General features: G+C 39.5%; 1 protein-coding gene across 3 annotated transcripts in view; it reads right to left on the reverse strand.

Annotated features, from left to right (window-relative positions):
- The window catches only part of fryl (furry homolog, like), a 165,201-nt gene that overhangs the window by 112,884 nt on the left and 40,903 nt on the right, over positions 1 to 11,414 (reverse strand). For all 3 annotated transcript variants that reach the window (XM_061888409.1, XM_061888408.1, XM_061888406.1), the window contains exons 3-4: positions 8,024 to 8,232; positions 5,014 to 5,067 (exon numbers count right to left, since the gene is read on the reverse strand). In XM_061888409.1, coding sequence (XP_061744393.1) covers positions 5,014 to 5,067; positions 8,024 to 8,232 — 263 coding nt within the window. The remainder of the gene's footprint in view (positions 1 to 5,013; positions 5,068 to 8,023; positions 8,233 to 11,414) is intronic.

The raw sequence follows: 11,414 nt of genomic DNA on the forward strand, positions 1-11,414 counted from the left end.
GACGGGTTCCCACTTTTCTGTGAGCGCTTTGAGTATTGATAATGGAAAAGCGCGATATAATCTAATCCATTACTACTATTATTATTATTATTATTATTATTATGTAACAGATGCAGCATAAAACAGAGAGTAAATCCAGCAGAAAATAGACAAAGAGAAATAGCTAACAGAAGGTGTCAGGTAATAGACAGATATCATCTATTGCTGTATGGCCAGTGATTATACAGCTGGATGGAGTGCGGAATGAAGGAGTCCTTGAATCGAACCGTTTATGAATGACCGAAAGGATAAGATCACGGGTACAAGCGGCCGAAATGAGTTTCCTCCGCTGGGTGGCGGGGCTCTCCCTTAGAGACAGGGTGAGAAGCTCTGCCATCCGGGGGGAACTCAAAGTAAAGCCGCTGCTCCTCCACATCGAGAGGAGCCAGATGAGGTGGTTCGGGCATCTGGTCAGAATGCCACCCGAATGCCTCCCAAGGGAGGTGGTTAGGGCACGTCCAACCGTTAGGAGGCCACTGGGAAGACCCAGGACACATTGGGAAAACTAGGTCTCCCGGCTGGCCTGGGAACGCCTTGGGATCCCCCGGGAAGAGCTGGACGAAGTGGCTGGGGAGAGGGAAGTCTGGGCTTCCCTGCTTTGGCTGCTGCCCCCACGACCCGACCTCGGATAAGCGGAAGAAGATGGATGGATGGATGGAACGCCGCCGCAAACACCCTCAAAGCAACAACAGAAATGTGTTATAAATGAGGAGCAAAATTCCCACCAAAGCCTATTCAATACATATTTCTACGTATTAAGTGTTTCTTAATTTGATCAATTGATTGAAACTTTCATTAGTAGATTCCACAGTACAGTGCGTATTCTGTACAATTGACCGCTAAATGGTAACACCCGAATAAGTTTTTCAACTTGTTTAAGTCGGGGTACACGTTAATCAATTCATGGTAATCCATGGTTAACCATTCCATTGTTGGGCAGCGAATGGCCCCAAATATCTGTTTCAATGGATACTAAGTCTACATGAGCTGTACGAGGTCTACTCTAAAGCAGTGTTTCTTAACCATAGGGCCATTCTTGCACCGCAAGCCCTCCCTAAAGGGGCTACCACAAAATATCTGTTTCTCAGATGTGGTCCATATGGGTCGCAGCAGTACTTTGTTGTGGGGCGGTATAGCTCGGTTGGTAGAGTGGCCGTGCCAACAACTTTAACTAATCACTGCCGTTGTGTCCTTGGGCAAGACACTTTACCCACCTGCTCCCAGTGCCACCCACACTGCTTTAAAAATGTAACTTAGATACTGGGTTTTACAATGTAAAGCGCTTTGAGTCACTAGAGAAAAGCGCTATATAATTATAATATACATAACTTCACTCTGCTGTGGCTGTAGGGGCCGCAGCTGTACTCAATTGTAATACACTTTTCCATCACTTGTGGCGGTAATGACAATATCAAACAAACAAAAAAAATTTGGAGGCAAAATCATAAAAGTTACTTAAGCCCAAGAATTATGACTAAAGTGGTAAAGATGTATTTTCATTTCTCCCGTCCAAAGGCAAAAACCCAGTTACTCAATTTAGGTCAAAACTGAGCTGATAATAATTTTGGAGTTAATAAGTGATATGCTTCACATTAGTGTATGCGATATTGTAATTTGTTACTTACGGAAAAAATTACATAACATTTACATAATATATTGTAGCTGAGATAGGCGCCAGCGCCCCCCGCGACCCCAAAAGGGAACAAGCGGTAGAAAATGGATGGATGGGATGTACAGAATAAGATACATACTGATGTATTATATTACATGTTTATATCATATAATACGAATTAAAGATGTGCACTTTAATTTTTATTGACAGTTTATATAAAAAACATACTGTATATATTATTAATTATTGATTTAGTTAGCATTTATTTATTTTAGTATGCACATTCAGTTTTTAGGGGTCTCTTCTTTTGCAATATATTTGATTGGTATTTATTTTTGTAATCAGCTCTACAAGAAACACTTCCTGTCTTTCACTTTCAATGTGTAGTGTGAGGGAATTTTGTACGCCTCTATACCGTAATGTACACATGAAATAAAAAATCAGGATTTTAATAATTAAAACAGATGACAGCCAAATGGACTTTGCTGTTTTATTTTCAATGAAACAATAGAACATACGTAGTCCTATAGTAGTACAGTTGGCACAGTACAGCAAACTGACTGTTAATATTTAAACATTTAACGTGACATTTCAAACAATTTCGAACAGAAATAGTTCACGCACATTCAGATAAATTATTCAAAATTACAATAAAAAAACATATGGTCGGGGGCCAGGCTGCAAATATATATATATATATATATATATATATACTGTATATATATATATATATAAAATTGACTGGAAGAGCACGCACTTGGCGCAATGATGTCATGTTATCCACGGGAAAATGCAAGAAATGTAATGCCGAGCGCATATGATTATGTCAAGATAATGGCACTGGCATTTACTTAATTTAAAGGCCTACTGAAACCCAATACTACCGACCACGCAGTCTGATAGTTTATATATCAATGATGAAATATTAACAGTGCAACACATGCCAATACGTCGGTTTAGTTTACTATATTACAATTTAAAATTTCCCGCTGAGTTTCCTGTTGAAAACGTAGCGGAATGATGACGCGTATGATGACGCGTGTTTGTGACGTAATTAGTTGGAGGGGACATATTAGCGGAGCACCACTTACGGCTAAAAGTCGTCTCTTTTCATCGCGCAATTACACAGTATTTTGGACATCTGTGTTGCTGAATATTTTGCAATTTGTTCAATTAATAATGGAGAAGTCAAAGTAGAAAGATGGAGGTGGGAAGCTTTCACCCTTTAGCCACACAAACACACGGTGTTTCCTTGTTTAAAATTACCGGAGATGAAGCTTTACTATGGATCAGAGAGGTCAAACGAACATGGATCCCGACTACATGTCAACCGGCAGTTTTCGGTGAGAAAACTGTGGTAATAAGTCGCCTCTTACCGGAGATCAGCGGAGCTTCTGTCCTGCTGCAGCTGCTTCGTGACTTCCCTTAACACACCCGTGGCCACACTCCTCCGACTATCAGGTACTATTTAACTCACTAAAACACTAGCAACACAATAGGCAGATAAGGGATTTCCCATAATTATCCTAGGAAATGTGTCTAAAAACATCTGAATCGCTCTCACTGCAATCGCCTTTTTTTTTTTTTTACTTTTTTTCTCTCTAGTCCTTTACTCTAAATTTCCTCATCCACGAATCTTTCATCCTCGCTTAAATTAATGGGGGAAATTGTCGCTTTCTCGGTCCGAATAGCTCCCGCTGCTGGAGGCTCACATTATAAACAATGTGAGGATGTGAGGAGCCCTACAACCAGTGATGTTACAGGCACATCGTCTGCTACTTAGAGTAAAGGTAAGGCTTTTTATTAGCGACCAAAAGTTTAACTTTATCGTCAATGTTCTCTACTAAATCCTTTCAGCAAAAATATGGCAATATGTGGAATGATCAAGTATGACACATAGAATGGACCTGCTATCCCTGTTTAAAAAAGAAAATCTAATTTCAGTAGGCCATTAAGAATATTTTTCAACATACTGAAAAAATATGTCTCATATTTGTTTTTCTAGCAAGAAAAGTGCACTTGTTATTAGTGAGAAAATACTTATTTTAAGGTATTTTTGGATTCATTGAGGTTAGCTAATTTTACTTGTTTTAGAAAGTCTTGACAAGCCAAATTTTCTTGTTCTATTGGCAGATAATTTTGCTTAGTTAAAAAAAAATTCCCCTAACTTTTTCTTGATTTTGTTCACTGACTTTTTGCAGTGTAGAACCTCCATCAATCCTGGACAAAAGTGGCTATAAACCTAATGTTAATGAATAAAATAAACAAAACTGCCTTGACATAGTAACGGCAGCATGTTACGTTACTACTAAAAACAAAAATAATCTGTGTACTCAGCCGTTTATAAAATCACTGTTTATATTGTATACCGGTATTCGGATTAAAAATATCGCAATATAAATTTTGGACCATATTGCCCAGCCCTTCCCAAATATATTTGTGGCAGTCCAAGTTTTTTTACACTAGTTTAGAGACAGACTGAACTTTGTCTACTGAGATGTCGTCATCAACTATCTGTGCTTGGGTCTCGGTGGACCATGTTGTCAAACTCCAAGAAACAAACACAGCTGAACGCATATAAATAATGTGGCAAAAGTTGTGTTCACCCAAAGTGATGATTCATTAAGTGAGCAGCATGCAGGGTGAACCACGACCCCGACGGCTGTAGCTATTGACAACAAACAAAGCCCATCAGTGTGCTCCTATCAGTCCTGGCGTGGCTCTATGGGGTTTATACGCCAGACTGCAGAATAACTACACTACTGTACGCTATATTACCGGCTGCATCAGTGACAGATCACGAGAGCGAGTGACTGCGTTGCAGTGCAACAGCATCACAGCTTGTTAGAGATGAGGGAAAACTGGAGCTCAGCATTTTAGCGGCCCGGACAATAAGATAAGACGTGGCATGAGTTGGTCAGCGGGCAAGCAGTCAGGGCGTGGACTGTGGATGTCGGCCAGAGCAGAGTTATGTAACCCCGCCACGCCCGCTGCCCCCTTGTGGATCCGAGCAGACACACTCCAGCGCACGGTGCTGATTTACTGCCGAGGATGACACAGCGGTTCCACGTTTCCGTGCTCTCAGTACCCATTTTCCCCTCCCTCTGATGACTGGGACCAGCTGGATCAGTTGCAGCGTGTGCTATATATCCTCATCAACCTTATGTCGCGCTCAACAAAGCACTGCAGCGGGCTCAATTGTAAAGAGACTTCTGCCCACGCTACAGATGAGGGGACTGATGATGGGTCATTGATTGGGTGAAAGTGGGGATTGAAACACTGCACACACACACACACACACGCACGCACGCACGCACGCACGCACGCGCGCGCGCACGCACGCACGCATAAGCCATACTGACCTGGTCAAATTGTGCATCCTCCCCTCTTTGGAGGGACCGGGACAGAAGCTTTTCCTTCAATGGAGAAAGGCAAAGAGTATTATTAGTAAAAATAACAACATCGTGTCCATGGCAACCTTGAAGAATACATAGTAACAAATAAGAACAGATCCAAAAAATAAATTTTGTTTACTCTGTTATTGTAAATTAACTACTGTTATTTTATGCAATTTCATCGAAATATAATCTTTTTTTTATTTTGGTATTCACTCAAACACGTTGTACTGTTTTTTTTCCTTTATTTATGTAACTTAATACACATACTTTACTTTAAATGTAATTGAATTTAATGTATTTGTTTTAAAGGGGTCAGGGGTAAGCGGGCAGATTTGGTGGGCGAGGTTTTACAAGAAAAAAATTGAAAATAAATCTGACCACTTGTTTTTTTATACACTATTTTGTACAACACTGTTGATGCTGAATAAAGCATTTTGAAAAAATATGTATATTAAATATCTTTGAAAATATAATAGAATTCAGAAAAATATGCCTCAAAAATTGCACACGTCACGAGATTTTACCATTTGTGTTTTAAAATAACTACTGTTCATCAAACAATGAGGACACACTAACCATGGGATATAATATTTCTAGTACAGCGGTATATCGTTTTTCTTATGCCCCACTTTTTGTATGATTCTGTTTTAAAAAAAATATTTGGCTGTATCATTTCATGGACTCAAGTGCCCAAATAAAGACTCCCACCCTTTGGTGACTCTAAGTATGGCTGCTAAATAAGCCACCATGGGGCCAAAGAAAGTTGCAAGTGCCAGCAGTTTTGATAAAGAAGTTGAGAAACACTATTGAATTTAAGAAGGAATATAGGGATAGGCAATGTGACCTAAAATGTATAATGCCATATATATTGCCGCCTCTTCCAATAAAGATATATAGCACAATATAATATTTTACATCTAAATGATAACAGAACAATTTCAAAACATGTTACAAAGGCTCCCAATTTAGCGGATGATGTATGTGCTAACTTATTGTGTTAGTTCCTGTTGTATTATTTTTTTCAGAACTATTATTAATCTACTTGTTAATTTACATTACTGTAATGCAGATTCATCTTCACTTCTGTTAAAATTTAATAAACACTTATTCTTCTGTCGTTATATACTTTACATTAGTTTTGGGTGATAATCTAAATGTGGGCATCGATCCGATACCAAATAGTTACGGAGGCGGTATTGGTATTACCAATGTTCATACTTAAAATTTTCAGGATAATTAAATTATTAAATTTTTGATTTTTGAACTGTAATCTGACAAAAAGTCTAAAAATTATTTCCTTAAATCCTTTTATTACATGAAAATTTTATAATGAAGTCAGTAGTGCACAATAACAAAACAAAAGCCAAAAACTACTATTGGCTCTTATTTTCAGAGTTTGTAAACAGTAACAAACAACCAAAAACGATTTTGTGATCATGTAAAGTATCGCTAAATACTTGTAGTATTCTAGACCCAAACTGACACATACTTGTCATCGTTACTGTTGATATCTGTCTCAATCTCCCGACCCGATTTACAGCACGTTCAAGAGCGCTAGTTAAGCGGTTAGCTCTGCTTTTTTTTTTTTTTTTGTAAATCGTCCTCCAGTGTACAGTGTAGCATATTTAGCCATTTCTTGTACTCTCAGCCTTCATTAATAATACTACTTGCAAGAAATGCAATTTATTGCAAGTATTAGTGCAGGGGTAGGGAACCTATGGCTCTCGAGCCAGATGTGGCTCTTTTGATGACTGCATCTGGCTCTCTGGTAAATCTTAGCTGACATTGCTTATTACGATAAGTAACTCCGCTGGTAATCACAGTGTTAAAAAATAATGTTCAAAATTTAAACCTTCTCAGGCATTTTCTACCGCACCTGTTCAAGGAGTCGCATAATAGTAATAAGTATTTTATTTATTATTGGTTAGCTTAAAAAGAACAATGTCATTTAAAACAATAAGATACTTATTTAACTCTAAAAATGTTGGTCTTACTTAAAAATGCACACATTTAGTTGTATTCAGTGTTAAAAAATATGATGTGGCTCTCACGGGAATACATTTTAAAATATTTGGCTTCCATGGCTCTTTCAGCCAAAAAGGTTCCCGACCCCTGTGGAGAGACATTAGCCGCTAGCGGGACGTTACTTTGCGTTGAGGACACCTTTGTTTGCTTGTCTCTGTCAGATTCGAAGGGACATAGCTAGAATGTGTCATCAAGAAGCATTATCACAACATAGCGATTGTAATAAAATCTCTATCGTCAACCAAGTTGATATAGTCTACTGTACAGGCCAAAAGTTTGGACAAACCTTCTCATTCAATGTGTTTTCTTTATTTTCATGACTATTTACATTGTAGTTTTTGAACAATCCGGTCTTTGTTTGACTTTTTAACAAAAACCGAGATACCAATTTACCGAACTGTATTCAGTGGCCTCGTGGTTAGAGTGTCTGCCCTGAGATCGGTAGGTTGGGAGTTCAAACCTCGGCCGAGTCATACCAAAAACTATAAAAATGGGACCCATTAACTCCCTGCTTGGCACTCACCATCAAGGGTTGGAATTGGGGGTTAAATAACCAAAAATGATTCCCAGACGCGGCCACCGCTGCTGCCCACGGCTCCCCTCACCTCCCAGGGGGTGATCAAGGGTGATGGGTAAATGCAGAGAATAATTTTGCCACACCTAGTGTGTGTATGACAATCATTGGTACTTTAACTTTAACTTTACTTCCAGTTGGAGAAATTGTTTCAAAGTGCAAATAAAGTTAAGGTTCCAATGTACTTTGTGGGCAAAACAAGCTCATGCGAGTTGTGGCAGGTGGAATGAAGTTGGCAATTGTCCCGCACAACATCCAAGACAAGACCTCCAGTCTGTTAATATTTAATCGACACAGTTAGACATAATGAGCCTCCATAACTGTTCCCCTTTGATAGTGCTCATTTTATGATGTGGCAGTTAGTTGTAAACTCACCAGCGGTTCGGCCATCACCATCTCGATCTTCTTCTCGGCCAGCACAGCAAACTCGGCAAACAGACTTTTGATTACAAACTCCCCCGGCTTGAGCTCGGGGTCGATGGTGATGCTCGACATGGCGATGAGGTTGTGTTTTTCCCACGCGATTGGAGTCACCGCGGTAGGGCCGCGGCGTCTGCTCACGCTGCCGTTGACTGGCGCTGAAGCTGCGGGGCAGAGAGGGCAGAGGTTCAGAGGTCAGGGAACAACAGTGAGCAAGCAAGGTCTGATGCGGCGTCGGGGGGGTGGTACTATTGGAGTGGTTCTCAACCTTTTTTCAGTGATTTACCCCCTGTGAATATTTTTTAATTCAAGTACCCCATAATCAGAGCAAAGCATTTTTGGTTGAAAACAAGAGATAAAGAAGTAAAATACAGCACTACGTCATCAGTTTCTGATTCATTAAATTGTATAATAGTGCAAAATATTGCTCATTTGTAGTGGTCTTTCTTGAGCTATTTGGAAAAAAATATATAAAAATAACTAAAAACTTGTTGAACAGTAAACAAGTGATTCAATTATAAATAAAGATTTCTACACATAGAAGTAATCATCAACTTAAAGTGCCCTCTTTGGGGATTGTAATATAGATCCATCTGGATTCATGAACTTAATTCTAAACATTTCTTTACAAAAAAATAAATCTTTAACATCAATATTTATGGAACATGTCCACAAAAAATCTAGCTGTCAACACTGAATATTTTATTGATGCATTTCTTTTCACAGTTTATGAACTTACATTCATATTATGCTGAAGTATTATTCAATAAAAATATTTATAAAGGATTTTTTTAATTGTTGCTATTTTTAGAATATTTTTTAAAAATCTCATGTACACCTTGGCATACCTTCAAATGCCCCCAGGGGTACGCGTACCCCCATTTGAAAACCACTGTACTAGTGCTATGGATTGAAATTGAAAATCGGTTCTTTCTCAGTATTTCGATTCTTAGGAATCATTTGCCAGTTTTGGTAACACTCCAAAATCACGCACGATGACGAAGTGGCACAAATGTTTGAGAGTTAATCAAGGGAAAGGATGACAACAGGGCAACTTGCAATACATACAACGTGGAGTTTTTATCAAAGTGAAGAAATTAAACCAGAAATGTTAGCACACAGTGTGTGAAACTCTAAAAAAAAGTACAGGTTTTTGATTCCGTCTATGAGGGAATCTGCACAAGCAGCTGATATGGCAACCCAAGTATGTTGTCTGCTGTTAACTAACTAACTTACTAACCAACTAACTGCGCCTATCACTTTAGCGCCTCAATGTAAAACCTTCTATTATTAAACATGAAATGAATGCCAGTTAGACAGCGTGGCTTTAAAGGTGTTGAAGTCCTGTCTGTCTGAGAAGTGTTCTCCCCAGTGTTTTCCACAACCGAGACACCGTAATTTGTGAGAAAAGTCACGTGTCTTTCCTGAAAACACCAGACGTGCTTATTGTTCCACAAAAAAATGGTTAATTTTCTAAGTTGATGGTTGAAAAATTGCACAATTGCATTGGACTTGACCTGCTTGTACTTGTGCTGGCTGACATAGTTTTACCTTTAGCTTTTCAAAAAGTATCATCTTAATTTAGAGATGTCCGATAATGTCGGACTGCCCGTATTTTTGGCTGATAAATGCTTTGAAATGTAATATCGGAAATTATCGGTATCGGTTTCAAAAAGTAAAATTTATAACCTTTAAAACGCCGCTGTACGGAGTGGTACACAGACGTAGGGAGAAGTACAAAGCGGCAATAAACCTTAAAGGCACTGCCTTCTCGTGCCGGCCCAATCACATAATATCTACGGCTAATATCACACACAAGTGAATGCAACGCATATTTGGTCAACAGCCATACAGGTCACACTGAAGGTGGCCATATAAACAACTTTAACACTGTTACAAATATGCGCCACAGTGTGAACCCACACCAAACAAGAATGACAAACACATTTCGGGAGAACATACGCACCATAACACAACATAAACCAGAACAAATACCCAGAACCCCTTGCAGCACTAACTCTTCCGGGACGCTACAATATACGGCCCCGTTACTCCTTATCCCACACCTCAACCACCCTCTCCGCCTCGACCCCGCCCACCTCAACTTCATCATGCTCTCTCAAGGAGAGCATGCCCCAAATTCCAAGCTGCTGTTTTGAGGCATGTTAAAAAAAATTATGCACTTTGTGACTTCAATAATAAATATGGCAGTGGCATGTTGGAATTTTTTTCCATAACTTGAGTTGATTTATTTTGAAAAACGTTTTTACATTGTTTAATGCATCCAGCGGGGCATCAGAACAAATTTAGGCACAATAATGTGTTAATTCCACGACTGTTTATATCGGTATTAGTTGTTATCAGAATCATTAATTAAGAGTTGGACAATATCGGCATATCGGATATTGGCAAAAAAGCCATTATCGGACATCTATTATTTTATTTGATATTTTGTTTATTTCTACAGTAGATTGTTTTCAAAATATTTTTTCCTGGGGATCCAATGACCCTGGCACCCCATTGAGGCTGTGGACCTCTCAAGACCTCACAGTTTTCAGAATCAGAATCAGAATCAGAATAGTTTTTATTGCCATTGTTTGAGAACGGGTTCACAAACTAGGAATTTTTCTTGGTGCAATCGTGCAACATAAAACACATATAACACAGATTAGGTGGGTATATTGTGATTCTACATTCATTTTTCGATCTATCTTCTTCCGCTTATCGAAAGTTGGGTCGTGGGGGCAGCAGCCTAAGCAGAGAAGCAAAGACATCCCTCTCACCAGCTACTTCATCCAGCTTTTCCCAGGGGATCCCGAGACGTTCCCAAGCCAGTTGGAAGGCCTAGTCTCTCCAATGTGTCGTGTATCTTCCCCGTGGACAAGCCCTCAACACCTCCCAAGGAAGACGCCCAGGGGGCATCATGACCACATGCCCGAACCACCTCACCCGGCTCCTCTCCATGTGGAGGAGCAGCGTCTTTACTCTGAGCTCCTCCCAAATGACAGCCCCGCCACCCGACGGCATTCGAGCGTGCGATTTTATTCTAAGCTAAACAGAGTTGATGCAAATCAACCTGTTTGTTATCCTTTTATCAAAGTGAGAATCAATAAGAGGATTGATAAAGCACCGAATCGTAAAAATGTGATCAATCCCCAAAAATCCCCAATTTAAGGGTAGAGACTGTAAACACTGGGATTTGAATTGGTTTACCTTTATTTAGACATGGTTTTGTATAGATCAGCAGCATTTTGCATGCGGCACTGACCAGTTTGCCTTATTCAAATAATGCACGTAAGGAAAGTGTTCAGGTGTTTTAAAGTTGGCAGAAGGGAAAATGCGCACA

This window comes from Nerophis ophidion, linkage group LG26, assembly GCF_033978795.1.
Source record: "Nerophis ophidion isolate RoL-2023_Sa linkage group LG26, RoL_Noph_v1.0, whole genome shotgun sequence".
In the NCBI taxonomy this organism is placed as follows: Eukaryota; Metazoa; Chordata; class Actinopteri; order Syngnathiformes; family Syngnathidae; genus Nerophis; species Nerophis ophidion.